Source organism: Salvelinus namaycush, chromosome 37, assembly GCF_016432855.1.
Source record: "Salvelinus namaycush isolate Seneca chromosome 37, SaNama_1.0, whole genome shotgun sequence".
NCBI classification, from domain to species: Eukaryota; Metazoa; Chordata; class Actinopteri; order Salmoniformes; family Salmonidae; genus Salvelinus; species Salvelinus namaycush.
In genome coordinates this window covers 8054413-8071491 of record NC_052343.1, presented here as the reverse complement: position 1 = coordinate 8071491, position 17079 = coordinate 8054413, and the positions used below count along the sequence as shown (strand labels likewise).

General features: G+C 44.1%; 1 protein-coding gene across 1 annotated transcript in view; it reads left to right on the top strand.

The window, feature by feature from the left end:
• Window positions 1-4375: 4375 nt before the first annotated feature.
• The window catches only part of LOC120031392 (four and a half LIM domains protein 3-like), a 43517-nt gene continuing 30813 nt past the window's right edge, over window positions 4376-17079 (top strand). Inside the window, exon 1 of the mRNA XM_038977119.1 lies at window positions 4376-4567. Within this exon, the coding sequence (XP_038833047.1) occupies window positions 4489-4567 (79 nt within the window). The 5' untranslated portion in view covers window positions 4376-4488. The remainder of the gene's footprint in view (window positions 4568-17079) is intronic.

Genomic DNA, 17079 nt, shown 5'->3' with positions numbered 1-17079 from the left:
TGAGACAGAGAGTTGTTCTGTGTTGGGGTATAATATGGATCTCAACATCTCTAGGAAGAAGATCACTTTTTCCCTGTGTGAATAGAGCGGCTTCTATTCTCTAATTTGTTGTGCAGGACTGACAAGCTTCCACTTCGGTGTGTAAAATAAGCATTTATAATTAGGGGAGTGAGGTGTTGAGAGGTCCTGACAGTATCAGAGACCACACTCTTCCAATTGTCTTGCCTTTGAACCGTGAAGACTGAGGAGTCTCACATGTCTTAGGAAACACGTGAAGAATCCTTGTTCGTCAACCCTCATCTTTTTAAGAAATGAGGCACAATAGTTCTTTCCATAAGGTTTTGCAACCCATGATGCAGGTTGCAAAATATGAATAGGATTTCTAATATGGTTTACATCACATACGTGTCTTCTTTACCACATTAAATACATTACACTGAATCTAACAGTAACATAATCCAAATCAAATCAAATTGTATTAGTCACATGCGCCGAATACAACAGGTATATACTTTACAGTGAAATGCTTACAAGCCCCTAACCGACAGTGCAGTTCCAAAAAATACGGATAAGAATAAGAGATAAAAGTAACAAGTAATTAAAGAGGAGCAGTAAAAAATAACAATATATACAGGGGGGTGCCAGTACAGAGTCAATGTGTGGGGGCACCGGTTAGTTGAGGTAGTATCTACATGTAGGTAGAGTTAATTAAAGTGACTATGCATAGATGACAACAGAGAGTGGCAGTGGTGTGGAGAGGGGAGGAAGGGGGGCAATGTGAATAGTCTGGGTTGACATTTGACTAGATGTTCAGAAGTCTTATGGGTTGGGGGGTAGAAGCTGTTTAGAAGCCTCTTGGACCTAGACTTGGCGCTTGCCGTGTGGTAGCTGAGAGAACAGTCTATGACTAGGGTGGCTGGAGTCTTTGACAATTTTCAGGGCCTTCCTCTGACACCACCTGGTATAGAGGTCCTGGATAGCAGGAAGCTTGGCCCCAGTGATGTACTGGGCCGTTCACACTACCCTCTGTAGTGCCTTGCGGTCGGAGGCTGAGCAGTTGCCATACCAGGCAGTGATGCAACCAGTCAGGATGCTCTCGATGGTGCAGCTGTAGAACCTTTTGCGGATCTGAGGACCCATGCCAAATCTTTTCAGTCTCCTGAGCGGGAATAGGTTTTGTCGTTCCCACTTCACAACTGTCATGGTGTGCTTGGACCATGTTAGTTTGTTGGTGATGTGGACACCAAGGAAGTTGAAGCTCTCAACCTGCTCCACTGCAGCCCCGTCGATGAGAATGGGGGCATGCTCGGTCCTCTTTTTCCTGTAGTCCACAATCATACACAGTCTTGCTTCAATGTCAAGACCATATCCACCCAGTTAATTTTCCCAACTACACAATCTTGTTTTCCATTTATGTACATTGATGATTTCGAGGCAGCACTCAAAACCCTTTCTTTTTAAAGTTGCTTTTAAGAATAATCAAAGCAGTGCTCAAAACTATTTCCTCATTCCTTTTTTTATTAATATTTGAAAACATTGATTTATTTTATCACATCCATCTTTTTCTTGACCAAGTCCTCAGTGAACTGGTACTGTTGGCACCCAGTTGGCACTCATGCCTAGTTATGTAAAGAGGGTTTGGGCTGAGTGCAGAAGCACATGAAATGGTGATCTGCTAGAGCTAGCCTAGGCACTTGTCTCCGTGTAGTCTAAATAAAATGTGACGATCAAAACACACCTGCTCAGACCAGAACAATACCATGGTGTAGGGTGATGCATGTGTCAACATCATGTTCTACAGGCTCAGCACAGCCTGCTGATGAAACACTTGGATTAACCTCTCCACTACTCCAGGGAGTGTATAAAAAAGCTTATAGAAGTGCTGATCTAGGATCAGGTACCTTCATGTCCTTATAATCTTATTCATTATTATCTAAAAGGCCAAAGGCCACTTCTACTCAGAGACACGTTTTGCATACCGGCCCAGATCTCAGGTGAGTATTTAATTGCTACTCCAAGGACATACAGCTGTTGACATTTCTATTGAGAACGCTCCCTCTTGTTGACTCATATAGTCAAGATGAGACAAATGGAAAAAAGAGGAGAACAGAAGACGAAGCGAAACAGGAAGTGAGATAATTACCCATATTGGGGCAAAGTGCGCCGGATAGATCATGCCTGAGTTAAGAGAAAGAACAGCTGTGCAGTTTTGGGAAAATAAGAGAAAGTACTGATACTGGTCACACAAATACATCCACACATATAGGTTTCAGTTTAACACGTGTAAAATCTATCAATAAACTTACAACAACAAAAAACGCAATGAAAGAATGACCAAAGGATATGAAAGCAATACCAATCCCGGAGGGCCTATTATGCACTTGTTGACAACATTGGATGAACTCTACGCTATGGCAATTCAAGTCCATAACACAACACTATACAGTAGTAGGCTTACTGTCCATATTGTTGTGCAAGTTTGTATGTCAGTGTTGTGTTTAACCTAGTTCTACCTGTTGTCTGTTATCCCCACCTACCTGTCATGTGTGTCTAGCAAAATAATGATATCAGCTGTAGCCTAGATTTCAATCAAATCACCATTTCCATTAAGTTATTTTTGTGAGAACTTGCATCTGTGTAAGGTGTGAATATACTTTGTTATCAGCAAAAACAACTTTATCACTGTCAATCAACTTCTTCACTCAATAGTTGCCTAAAATATATATGTATGCAAATATAGGCAAATCCATCAACACTACATGTCTATTCATGTAGTGTCAGGTGACATTGGAGCAAACAGTCTGGAGTTAAAATTTGATGTAAACTGGGGGAGTAGGCCCCACTGAGGAAGGGCTACTATAATATGGCCTACATAATGGATGGGCAACCTTGATGCTCACTTGAGTGGGTTGAGTCACTGACGTGATCTTCCTGTCTGGGTTGGCGCCCCCCCCTTGGGTTGTGCCGTGGCGGAGATCTTTGTGGGCTATACTCGGCCTTGTCTCAGGATGGTAAGTTGGTGGTTGAAGATATCCCTCTAGTGGTGTGGGGGCTGTGCTTTGGCAAAGTGGGTGGGGTTATATCCTTCCTGTTTGGCCCTGTCCGGGGGTATCATCGGATGGGGCCACAGTGTCTCCTGACCCCTCCTGTCTCAGCCTCCAGTATTTATGCTGCAGTAGTTTATGTGTCTGGGGGCTAGGGTCAGTTTGTTTTATCTGGAGTACTTCTCCTGTCTTATCCGGTGTCCTATGTGAATTTAAGTATGGTCTCTCTAATTCTCTCTTTCTCTCTTTCTTTTTCTCTCTCGGAGGACCTGAGCCCTAGGACCATGCCTCAGGACTACCTGGCATGATGACTCCTTGCTGTCCCCAGTCCACCTGGCCGTGCTGCTGCTCCAGTTTCAACTGTTCTACCTGCGGCTATGGAACCCTGACCTGTTCACCGGACGTGCTACCTGTCCCAGACCTGCTGTTTTCAACTCTCTAGAGACAGCAGGAGCGGTAGAGATACTCTTAATGATCGGCTATGAAAAGCCAACTGACATTTACTCCTGAGGTGCTGATTTGCTGCACCCTCGACAACTACTGTGATTATTATTATTTGACCATGCTGGTCATTTATGAACATTTGAACATCTTAGGCATGTTCTGTTATAATCTCCACCCGGCACAGCCAGAAGAGGACTGGCCACCCCTCATAGCCTGGTTCCTCTCTAGGTTTCTTCCTAGGATTTGGCCTTTCTAGGGAGTTTTTCCTAGCCACTGTGCTTCTACACCTGCATTGCTTGCTGTTTGGGGTTTTAGGCTGGGTTTCTGTACAGCACTTTGAGATATCAGCTGATGTAAGAAGGGCTATATAAATAAATTTGATTTGGGGGCCACAAAACATCAGAATTTATCAGGAGGGGCAACAGTGGCTCTGTGTACCCACATGTAATATATCTGAGTGAGAGTGACTAAGCAGATCAATGGGGATTCTGGTCAGTAATTCAACCATTATTAATACAAGTTTGGATAGCTGTCTAGACTAACTACCAATCATAAAAAATGTTAGCTGACATGGGCTACTTGAGTGACTGTCAGTGACTGACATAACAATAGAAAAACTGCTGAGGCATAACCAAATTTAGGAATTGCACCTTGTGTATTCTACTATTCTTACTCTCAACAGTAAATTGAGACCCTGACTTTTTTTGGGGTGCGGGGAATTCATAGGCCCGCCAGTTTCCCATCCTTGGCCCACAGTACATGACCAAAGCGCAGCACAGTCCGAAGGAGGAGATTTTTCTCCAATATCGGGGCGGGGTCTTGTGACTCACCACTAACTTCCTCATAGACAGTAGAGCCGGTGAACTCTGTCACTCTTCAGCATTGTACAGTTAGAGGTCTGAGTAGGCTGCAGTGAAAAAGGAACGGGAAAAGTTGTACAGTATAATAATCTCCCACTGGAGTAGCGACCGGTAGACCGGCTGCAATTCTCATCATTTGAATGTCTGGTGACACAGCGCGAGAGGTGGGCTTCGATTGTCAAGTCGCAAAGGTGCATTCAACAGCAGATATAACGTCGGGTAAGCGCAATCACCCATTCTACCTTCAAGAATGAATTGCAAACTTTTCGCCATCGTATCGCCACTGTTCTTGGGTAGGCCTACGTCAAATCTAGAGTAGGCCTACACACACGTTTCTTATTCTTTGGTTTTCATCAATGAATCCATGTGCATTCTTTCTTTTTAATCATTCGTGTGTGCTCTTTTTGAATCCCATTCATTACGCATTTTAGCCTGACGTCAGTAATGTAGGCCTAATGTGCATTTATTGAAGTAAATACTTTTAACTTCTAATTAGAACTTTACAGTTTTGAACTATTCATTTGCAAGGTGTTGCTAATGAAAATAAGTTCAGCAGTGCTCCCGGATTCTGAATGAATGAATGAATGAATGATAGATACAGTAATGCGTATAATTCATGTCAGGACAGGAAGAGAGGCTCATCAGACAATTTAGAAATAGCCTACTTTGTAGCAGTTTTGTCCATATTATACTAATGGCACTAAGTAACCTGAGAACACCTGGAAATTGAGACTAGACTATACTTAAATGTTAGCTTTCTGCTGGGCAATGCAACAAAGGGAGTTATTAAGTAATGCCATAACAGCATGTAAGCATTTGTTTTCACATGTCAAGCATAAGAGCCTTATAGAATGGGATCTTTTGACTAATGATATGTCAATTTCAATATGAAATTTCTACTTTTCACATTTCTAAAGCAACAACCGGTCAATAGCTCCCATCTAAACGACAAGTGTCTCCTTTTATAAGTATAGTAGGAAAGGTGACCTAGTAGGCTATATCTCTTCATTTGTGGATTTCTCCAAGTTTCAGGTGGTTGGAGAGCTGTTAATGTCTATACATTGTTATACATTGTTATTATGTCTTACTCAGTATTTCACCATGTCTTCTATACAAGCGTATAGAAGTGCTGAGATAATTGGATGTTCTCTAGACTTTAGTGTCCCTGAACATGCTCCAGTTGCACTGAGGGAATATGAAAATTCTTGCCTTAAGTAATTACTCACCTTCAGTAATTACACACAGCAATAACTGGGACTGAAGACAGAGGGAGCCATGAGTGGAGAACAGAGGGAACGATTGCAGGGAAAGAGGGACTATTCTTGTCACAGGGAGTGCTGGCCTGTCCAGTGCCCACAGATGGGCTGCATCCCAAATTGAACCATATTCCCTACAGTGGAGGGTGCTGAGGGGAGGACGGCTCATAGTAATGGCCGGAACGGCGCAAATGAAATGGCATCAAACGCCTGGAAACCATGTTTGATCCCATTCCACTGATTCCGCTCCAGCCATTAACACGAGCCTGTCCTCCCCAATTAACGTGACACCAACCTCCTCTGATTCCCTATAAAAATGCAACACTTATGACTCTGGTCAAATGTAGCGCACTATGTAGAGAATAGGGTGCCATTTGAGACAGAGCCATGGAATACTTATCACCACTATTCCCTCTGTTTTCCCTGGCTTTCGTGCTCCATGTCGAACCTTAAGGCTGTCATCAAGACTGGCAAGCCTGGGGCATCCTGGCACTGATGCAGGTAGGTAGCTGAGCAGTTCCCTCCTCATTGACTCGGTGGTCAGTCCCCAAGGCTGAGCAGTTCCCTCCTCATTGACTCGGTGGTCAGTCCCCAAGGCTGAGCAGTTCCCTCCTCATTGACTCGGTGGTCAGTCCCCAAGGCTGAGCAGTTCCCTCCTCATTGACTCGGTGGTCAGTCCCCAAGGCTGAGCAGTTCCCTCCTCATTGACTCGGTGGTCAGTCCCCAAGGCTGAGCAGTTCCCTCCTCATTGACTCGGTGGTCAGTCCCCAAGGCTGAGCAGTTCTCAGTGGCAAGAGGGAATGGGATGAGGCCATGTGTTTGGGATGGGTATGTCTGTTGCCGTTTCACACATGTTACATTGGGCGAGAAAGGGAAGATGTGGTCACTGGAAGATAAATCATACCCTTAAAATAGCTGTGTTACCAGGCTTACTGTGAGTCCCAGACCGACTAGGTAAGGCGCCTGCGCAGTTGGTTCTCCCTTGCATGCCTCCTGCCATACCTGGGACATCTTTAGAGGTCCCTGTTTTTCTGCACTCAAAAGACTACAATAGCCACAAGACTGTTGACAAACAAACAACCATTATTGCAGTTGTTTAGCAGTTAACCCACTTCCTGTAGTTTGTTTTAAGTAATAATTTTATTTTCAATTTCTACTTCAAGTGGAGCACACTTTGTTAATAACATATAAAACAATGTCATTCAAATAAGATGACTCACCAACATAAGTATACCTGGATGGCTAATGGCTAGGTTCCAAGATGGCGTAGCAGTCGGACGTCTGTTTTGTCTTGTCCCGTCCCATGTATATATCGTTTTCTTCGTATATATTTCATATATTTTTATTCTCAATATCCATCTATGGATTGAACATACTCTTCTGCAACCCGCCTCACCCAACGTGGTACGGATCTGCTATCTTTTACACTTTAGAACCGGAACCCCCATCAGAAGCTAGCCAGCTTACTAGCTAGTAGTCAGTTAGCCACTGCTAGCTGTCATCACCATAAACTCGGACATCAGCCAGCCTCAGCCCGGTCAATTCCTGCCAGTCTGCTCAGCGCGATATCAACCCAGAGCATATTGGACTGCTTTTTCTCTACCACATCTCCGGATTCCTACCTCAAGCTCTGAACCTTTACACCGGATCATCGCAGCTAGCTAGCTGCTATCCGTGTGGCTACTCCTGGCTAACGTCTCTGTCCCGAAGCAAGCACCAGTTAGCCTGGAGCTAGCCTCGAGCTAGGCCCATCTCCGGGCTAGCCGAAGAGGTCCATCAGCCAATTCTTGGGCTATAATACCTATTTTTCAAATTGGCCTCGACCCTTTTACTGCCGACATGGAGCCCTGCCAATCCATCACGACTGGTCTGCCGACGTAACCGTCCGAGAGGGTTTCAACAGGCTCTTCCGTTGTGACGTACCCCGGAGGCCCATTTGCTAGCCCCGGCACGCTAGCTGTCGGAATCGCCCTGTCTCCAGCTCACCTAGCTACTCACTGGACCCTATGATCACTCGGCTACACATGCCTCTCCCTAATGTCAATATGCCTTGTCTATTGCTGTTTTGGTTAGAAATTATTGTCTTATTTCACTGTAGAGCCTCCAGCCCTGCTCAATATGCCTTAGCTAGCCCTTTTGTTTCACCCCCCACACATGCGGTGACCTCACCTGGCTTAAATGGTGCCTCTAGAGACAAAACCTCATCTCTCAATGCCTATGTTTACCTCCACTGTACTCACATCCTACCATACCCTTGTCTGTACATTATGCCTTGAATTTATTCTCCCGTGCTCAGAAATCTGCTCCTATTACTCTCTCTTCCGAACGCACTAGACAACCAGTTCTTATAGCCTTTAGCCGTGCCCTTATCCTACTCCTCCCCTGTTCCTCTGGTGATGTAGAGGTTAACCCAGGCCCTGCAGCCCACAGCACCACTCCCATTCCCCAGGTGCTCTCATTAGTTGACTTCTGTAACCGTAACATGCATGAAACCAAGGCTTTTAACATTAGAAGCCTCCTCCCTAAGTTTGTTTTATATTGGCCCGGGTATCCTGGAAGGATATTGACCTCATCCCTTCAGTAGAGGATGCCTGGTTGCTCTTTAAAAGTGCTTTCCTCGCCATCTTAAATAAGCATGCCCCATTAAAAAAATGCAGAACTAAGAACAGATATAGTCCAAAAAGTTTTGGGACGCTGTAAAGTCCATGGAGAATAAGAGCACCTCCTCCCAGCTGCCCACTGTACTGAGGCTAGGAAACACTGTCATCACCAATAAATCTACGATAATCGATCATTTCAAAAAGCATTTTTCTACGGCTGGCCAGGCGTTCCACCTGGCTACCCCTACCCCGGCCAACATCTCAGCACCCCCTGCAGCAACTTGCCCAAGCCCCCCTTCGCCGCTTCTCCTTCACGCAAATCCAGACAGCTGATGTTCTGAAAGAACTGCAAAACCTGGATCCCTACAAATCAGCAGGGCTAGACAATCTAGACCCTCTCTTTCGAAAATGATCTGCCGAAATTGTTGCAACTCCTGTTACTAGCCTGTTCAACCTCTTTCGTATCGTCTGAGATCCCCAAAGATTGGAAAGCTGCCATGGTCATCCCCCTCTTCAAAGGGGGAGACACTCTAGACCCAAACTGTTATAGACCTATATCCATCCTGCCCTGCCTTTCTAAAATCTTCGAAAGCCAAATTAACAAACAGATCACCGACCATTTCAAATCCCACCGTACCTTCTCCACTATGCAATCTGGTTTCTGAGCTGGTCATGGGTGCACCTCAGCCACACTCAAGGTCCTAAATGATATCATAACCGCCATCGATAAAAGACAGTACTGTGCAACAGTCTTCATCGACCTGGCCAAGGATTTCAACTCTGTCAATCACCGCATTCTTATCGGCAGACTCAATAGCCTTAGCTTCTCAAATGACTGCCTCGCCTGGGTCACCAACTACTTCTCAGACAGAGTTCAGTGTGTCAAATCGGAGGGCCTGTTGTCCGGACCTCTGGCGGTCTCTATGGGGGTGCCACAGGGTTCAATTCTCGGGCCGACTCCTTTCTCTGTGTATATATCAATGATGTCGCTCTTGCTGCTGGTGATTCTCTGATCCACCTCTACGCAGATGACACCATTCTGTATACATCTGGCCCTTCTTTGGACACTGTGCTAACAAACCTCCAAATGAGCTTCAATGCCATACAACACTCCTTCCGTGGCCTCCAAGCTCTTGTAAATACTAGTAAAACTAAGTGCATGCTCTTCAACCGATTTCTGCCCGCACCCTCCCGCCCGATTAGCATCACTACTCTGGACGGTTCTGAGTTAGAATATGTGGACAACTACAAATACCTAGGTGTCAGGTTAGATTGTAAAATCTTTCCAGACTCACATTAAGCATCTCCAATTCAAAATGAAATCTAGAATCGGCTTCCTATTTCGCAACAAAGCCTCTTTCACTCATGCTGCCAAACGTACCCTCGTTCCCCAGACCTGAATCCAATTGAGCACATCTGGGACATCATGTCTCGCTCCATCCACCAACGCCACGTTGCACCACAGACTGTCCAGGAGTTGGCGGATGCTTTAGTCCAGGTCTGGGAGGAGATCCCTCAGGAGACCATCCGCCACCTCATCAGGAGCATGCCCAGGCGTTGTAGGGAGGTCATACAGGCACATGGAGGCCACACACACCACTGAGCCTCATTTTGACTTGTTTTAAGGACATTACATCAAAGTTGGATCAGCCTGTAGTGTGGTTTTCCACTTTAATTTTGAGTGTGACTCCAAATCCAGACCTCCATGGGTTGATACATTTGATTTCCATTGATAATTTTTGTGTGATTTAGTTGTCAGCACATTCAACTATGTAAAGAAAAAAGTATTTAATAAGAATATTTCATTCATTCAGATCTAGGATGTGTTATTTTAGTGTTCCCTTTATTTTTTTGAGCAGTGTATATACAAAAGTATGTGGACACCCCTTCAAATTAGTGGATTCGGCTATTTCAGCCACACCCATTGCTGACAGGTGTATAAAATCGAGCACACAGCCATGAAATATCCATAGATAAACATTGGCAGTAGAATGGCCTTACTGTAGAGCTCATTGACTTTCAACGTGGCGCTGTTGTAGAATGCCCCCTTTTCAACAAGTCAGTTCGTCTAATTTCTGCCCTGCTAGAGCTGTCCCAGTCAACTGTAAGTGCTGTTATTGTGAAGTGGAAACGTCTAGGAGCAACAACGGCTCAGCCGCGAAGTGGTAGGCCATACAAGCTCACAGAACGCGACCACCTAGTGCTGAATCGCTTAATGCATAAGAATTCCCTGTCCTCAGTTGTAACACTCACTACAGAGTTCCACACTGCCTCTGGAAGCAACATCAGCACAATAACTGTTCGTCGGGAGCTTCGTGAAATGGGTTTCCATGGTCGAGCAGCCACACACTAGCCTAAAATCACCATGCTCAATGCCAAGTGTCAGCTGGAGTGGTGTAAAGCTCGCCGCCATTGGACTCAGGAGCTGTGGAAACGCGTTCTCTGGAGTGATGAATCACGCATCACCATCTGCCAGAAGAACGCTACCTGCCCCAATGCATAGTGCCAACTGTAAAGTTAAGTGGGAGAGGAGTAATGGTCTGAGGCTGTTTTTCATGGTTCGGGCTTGGCCTCTTAGTTACAATAAAGGGAAATCTTAAGACGACAGCATACAATGACATTCTAGATGATTCTGTGCTTCCAACTTTGTGGCAACAGTTTGGGGAAGGCCCTTTCCGGTTTCAGCATGACAATACAGAAATACAGAAATGGTTTGTCGAGATTGGTGTGGAAGAACTTGACTGGCCTGCACAGAGCCCTGACCTAAACCCATCAAACACCTTTGGGATGAATTGGAATGCTGACTGCGAGCCAGGCCTAATCGCCTGGCTCGCATCAATGCCCGACCTCACTAATGATCTTAAGGTTGAATGGAAGCACGTCCCCCCAGCAATGTTCCAAAATCTAGTGGAAAGCCTTCCCAGAAGAGTGGAGGCTGTAATAGCAGCAAAAGGGGGGCCAGCTCCATATTAATGCCCATGGTTTTGGAATGAGATGTTTGAAGAGCATGTGTCCACATACGTTTTGGTATTGTAGTGTATGTCTTCATAAAAGATCTCATAAATGATTTTAAATAAGAAAATAAGCGATTGATTCATAAACAAGGATGGAAGTAAGTGTCTTACCACTAAATCTTATGCAAAAACCTTAGATTTAATAGATCAAATACAAAGCTTGTTTCATAAACACGGATAGAAATAATAGTACTCGTTGATCTATATTAAATTACATTTGATTTATGAAATTAGATTGGATGGGAATTAGATTACTTTCGACATTGCTACTCTTCGTTTTTCCGTAGCATCACATTGTCACTTATGAAAGACAGAGGGTCACAGATTATACCCCCAAGACATGCTTACCTCTCACCGTTACCAATAACGGGATATGATCTTTGACCCTCTCTAGGGCCTTATTAATTCAGTGCTGCAGAGAACGCGGACGGAATCACAGAACGCAATTCAACAATATTAAAACATTTATTGAACATAGGATATCAACTAAGTGTATTAAATGAACGTATTAGAAAATGCATTAATATGCCAAAGATTATCACAAGACATGAACAAAATGCATCAGTGATTCATATTTTCCCGTAAACTTTCTGAAGCGGCAACAGCACAGGAATCCCCCTGTCTGAATTTGCGCATTTGTCTACCACTTTGTGTAGCCATTAGCGATGATGCTAATGTAAGACAACCTCTTCTGGTAGATGGAAAGGTTCCCAAAAACCGTCTCAATTAAATGTTAACTACAAAGTAGCATATGCTTACCTGGCAGAATGATATGACTGTTTTTATCAATCCAGTGGCCTTTTTTTTTTTGCAAATCTGCAATTGCATCATGAGCGTTAGAGTAACATCACTAACCAAATGGTCTCAGGACAGTGCACAGTTAAATTAAAGGGTAACTACACCCACAAATGAAAGTGTCTTAGATTTTTCCAGACCTCAAAACTGGTCTCCTGATGTGGTTTAAGCATGGTTGTGGACTTAGAACATCCAAACCTGAAAAAGCAGGGGAAAACAGAAACCTGAGGGGAAAAAACTAAGAATTTGTGTTGGAAGACTAACGGAATCAGGTATAAGATTTGACTGATTTGAAACTCCAAAATAACACAATACATGATTTATCATTAATTTCTCTTGGGTCCAAAATAATTTGTAAAAGAACCAAAACAAACTGCAAATGCATCCAACAAGTTTGTAGTCACAAGCTTGATGTAATCATTGCATGCTAGGAAAATGGGACCAAATACAAAACTTTTGACTACTTTATTCATAAGCATCTTTAGTAGTGATTGGAAGTTTGTCTCTTTTTACTGACTCTGATCTTTTCGACTCCTTCAGGCAAAAGAACATATTTTGACTCATTTTGTTAATTTGAGTCAGTAATGCCCAGACATGTAGGACCCCCTACCGGTGAACGATGAACTGAAAACTCGAAAGAGTCATGATTCTGCAAGCCTCTCGTTCACATTCACGTCATTCATCATAAGGGGCATATTGGAGCTGTCATTTGTGACATTGTTTAAAGCGCACTTACATTTGTTGATTGCTAGCCATACAAATAAGATCATTTCTTGATGCATTTGAACAACTCTTGGCAGAATGCATTGCTTGACTGCCGTGAGGGTGATTGTCACCATATCGTTCGCGAACTGCAGCACCCCAACGATTCGTTCTCGAGTTCGAATTTGTTGTGTATGTTTTGGTTCTGCAAATCTGTGTCCATCATAACATTCAATAATAAATTAATTACATACATTTTTAAACCATGCGATCAATTATCAGTTCTATAAATATATATATTTGTGTATTTCATCCCCCTTTTTCTCCCCTATTTCGTGATATCCAGTTGCGATCCAATTATGATCTTGTCTCCTCACTGCAGCTCCCCAACAGGCTTGGGAGAGGCAAAGGTCGAGTCATGCGTCCTCCGAAACATGACCTGCCAAACCGCGCTTCTTAACATGCGCCCGCTTAACCCGGAAGCCAGCTGCACCAATGTGTCGGAGGAAACACTGTTCAACTGATGACCGAAGTCAGCCTGCAGGCGCCCGGCCCGCCACAAGGAGTTGCTAGAACGCGATGAGCCAAGTAAAGTCCCCCCCGGCCAAACCCTCCCCTAACCCAGACGACGCTAGGCCAATTGTGCGCCGCCCCATGGGACTCGGTCACGGCCGGTTGTGACACAGCCTGGGATCGAACCCGGGTCTGTCGCGACACTCGGAGGCCCATGTATTTTCTTCTTTATGTGATGATATTTTTCCCTCCGCACATGTATGACAGACAGCTGTTGGTCGGAGCACGGCTCCTGAGCCACTGAGCCGAAGGAATGCGTATTAAGTCATTCAAAAATAATGAATTGTTTGCGAACTGCACATCACTAATCAATGTCAGTGTCAATCATTTTGATTTAAAAAAAAGATTAGTTGTTAAACAAAATCTCTTTCTCTGAGCTATTTTATTCATGTAAAATAAAATATCATTTGCATACAATATAGCTCATTATTTTAAATATTTATTTTAGAAATGTATTGCTCGTCTTTATCAAGGGTGTCAATCATTTCTGACCCTATATGGACAGTGGTAGTTCAGCTCAAAGCCATGTACCGCCGTCAACTTTGAAATAAAACAGCTCTTCCTCTCACTTGTACACCACAACTGGGGTGGCAGGTAGCCTAGTGGTTAGTGTTGGGCCAGTAACCGAAAGGTTGCTGGATCGAATCCCCGAGCTGACAAGGTAAACCTCTGTCGTTCTGCCCCATGAACAAGGCAGTTAATCCACTGTTCCTAGGCCGTGATTATAAATAAGAATTTGTTCTTGACTGACATGCCTAGTTGAATAAATAATCAACTCAACTTCCTCCTATGAAGAGCTGTGTGATCTGTAGTGTCCTGCTGTGCCAACAAGGCCAGTCTGTTGGTTTTACAGTGACTTTTTTTCAGAGGGCAATAAAAGCCAACATCCTTTATGCAATATGTAGTGTCTGGCATTCCTGCCTTGACCCAGCTTATGGAGTATATAATGTGTTTTGCCTCTCTTCTTTTCTCTCTGGCATTTAAGTGACCGCGGTCACATTCTTTGGAGGTCTCTGTGTTTTGCTGCAGGTTAGTAGTGCTTTGTTTTGGAGTGGTGCCATGTTTAAACTTCAGGGGGACCATAATGACTTGTAATCAAATGTATTGGTCACATACACATTTTGCAGATGTTATTGCGGGTGTAGTGAATTGCTGGTGGGTGGGTTTTGGGGGCTGACGGTTTCTAGCCCATAGTACAATGATGACGGACAATCCACAGTCAAGTGCTTGCAGGTTGCTAGAGACTGGAATGTTGAATTGTAGTGACAGGTTTGACACTGCACACCTTTCATTCCCTCTTTCTCCAACTCTGTTGAGGAAGGTTCCAGTAGCTGTTACTTTTTGCGGTCTGCTTGCTGTCTATTTGCTGACTCTCAAACACTCTAAAGGGAATTGTTATTGTGGTATGTGAAATATTGGTTAAGCTACCCAGGCAATATGAACACTAGTGTTACAGAAAAAAAGAACATAATAAAGGTATTGAGCACAAAAGTGGTCCTGAAATGGACATGTCAAGCATTACCTCCAAAGCAGGCTTTTCTTTCTGTATCCTATATCCTCAACCCCCAATTACCCTCTTCCTCCTGCCTTCCTCTGGTAGCCAGACTAGCTACTAACCAGGCACCCTTCAATTGAGTGTGGGGCTGCGTGGCAGGCAGCTGGAGTGTGTTTGGCCTGTCTGTGAATGGGGGGGGGGGGTGACCTCATGTTTCCTGTGGGGGTGGGTGTCCAGGTGCTGCAGTGTTATTGTGAGGGGGCACGGCTTCCTCCAGTGGCTGCTATGTTGGTAAATGACTGAAATACGATCCTGAGAGTTTGACCCTCTGCGGGAGGCAGCGTAGGTGCTCTCTGTTCTGCTGTCTCTTCTCCTCTGTCTCATCTCTCTCTGGTATAAAGGTTATTTATGCCATATGTCGTTCTCTTCCATATGTTGTTCACTTCTCACCTCTTTCTATCATAAATGTTTATTTTGTCCCTCCTATGACATTAAATAATCCTTCATCTCTACCAGATCTTGTCAATGCATGTTGTTAAAGAGATTGGCAATTCCTATAACATTTAGTGAGAAAGGCCTGTCCACTCTCCTAGCTGCGGTTGGAACTGCATGACGTCAGCTACATAGTTCTCGTGACGAAGCAGATGTTTAGGTACACTATTCCTATCGTGTCATCACCCCCACAGTCATGTATCCAGCTCTTGTGAGTCAGCCATGACTGGATCCCTGGCTGCGCCCAGGCCTCCAGTAGGAGGATGTTGTCTACTGCAAGAATATGAGAAGTATAGCTATTGAGATATTGAAAGGCATGTAATCATAATTAGTCCCCTCCTGCACAAAACAATCATGTGACATAGCAAGATTTTATCCTGTATTTTAAGCCTCATCCAAAAATAAGAATTAGACAAATGAAAGCAATTGGCTGAGGATGATGCTGGACCATCTGACATAAAGAGGACAGTTTGATGATGATAAATAAATAATACATCTGGCCATATCACATGACTGTGCAAAACACATGGCCCTAGTCATGACGTGAGATGGACTGTCTAGTTAGTATCAACACCCTCCCTCGTGATTTAATGTTATCCTGTTAGAAATGGTTCATCATTTTAATGGCACGTCTAGTGAGGTAACCTGCCATCTCAGTTGAACTGTTGTGAAACAAAGTGAGGACAGCGTTCAGTCTGGCTTAGGCAGTCTGATGGTTGATTTCATCGTTTGGCATGCATGACTATCCCCCTCGCCTAAACTTGCAACACTGTTAGATAATGCGCCCTAGAACACTGGCAGCCACACCACGGTGCCTAGTCAGTTATAAACATCACTCTTACTTCCCGTTTTTGAATAAATGGATGCCATAAATATATATATATATATTTTCTCCAGCAAACATGCCTCCAAAACCAACAAGCAAGTCACATCAAGCCGTGTAAAAGTGCACAAGGCACACATTGCAAGTTTGAGAACAAATTGCGAGGTTTTGAGGTTTTGAGACGAGTGATGTGTATTATGAATTTCATACATACAGTAATGGTTGCATTGGGATGTGGCTAATCATTAAATCACAGGATGGGCCTATATGATTAACAGAGGCACTTGGGGGGGGGGGGGGGGTGTAATGTAGTCCAATAATAATTTATACAGCGTGGTAGGGTGAATAATTTTGTCTTGCAACAAACCTGATAAAGACACTGTGTGTACAGGCCTCTGCTACTGTTCACTCAGCAGCCCTATGTCCTCCATTGAAGTGGGAGTGTATATGTTATACAGAAATATTCGTTATACAGAAATATTCGCCATACAGTAACTTAAACAGCCCTTCCGTAGCTGTCCCCAGTTACTTTGGCAACTCCAAAAGCATTTATTTCGAGGACCGTGACCTACCCGAAACCTACTGTCTGATAACAATGAAATGAATAACGATGAGGAAGAAGGGTGAAGTTTTATCGAGAAATCCATTGATCGATCAAACGCATCAGCCCAAACCTTTTTCTGTTTGCCTTCTTCTAGTGGTAATAATACATGGGTTATGTACAGCGTCTTTCAAGACCAAGCTGCTCTGTGAACTTGAAGGCGGCTGCCAAAAAACCACATCTGTGGGACAGACTGTCCTGAAGGATCACCCACCCGTGATAAGCATGTTGTATCTCTTGTCATCTTTCAGTAATCCTATTCTCGGCTAGATTTACACCTCCCATAATGTATGTGACCGAAGTCATTGTTCATCTGGAGTGTCATCTCCTTTTTTGGGTTGCTCTCACTCACCAAGCATATGGCCTAATTGGCCATCACT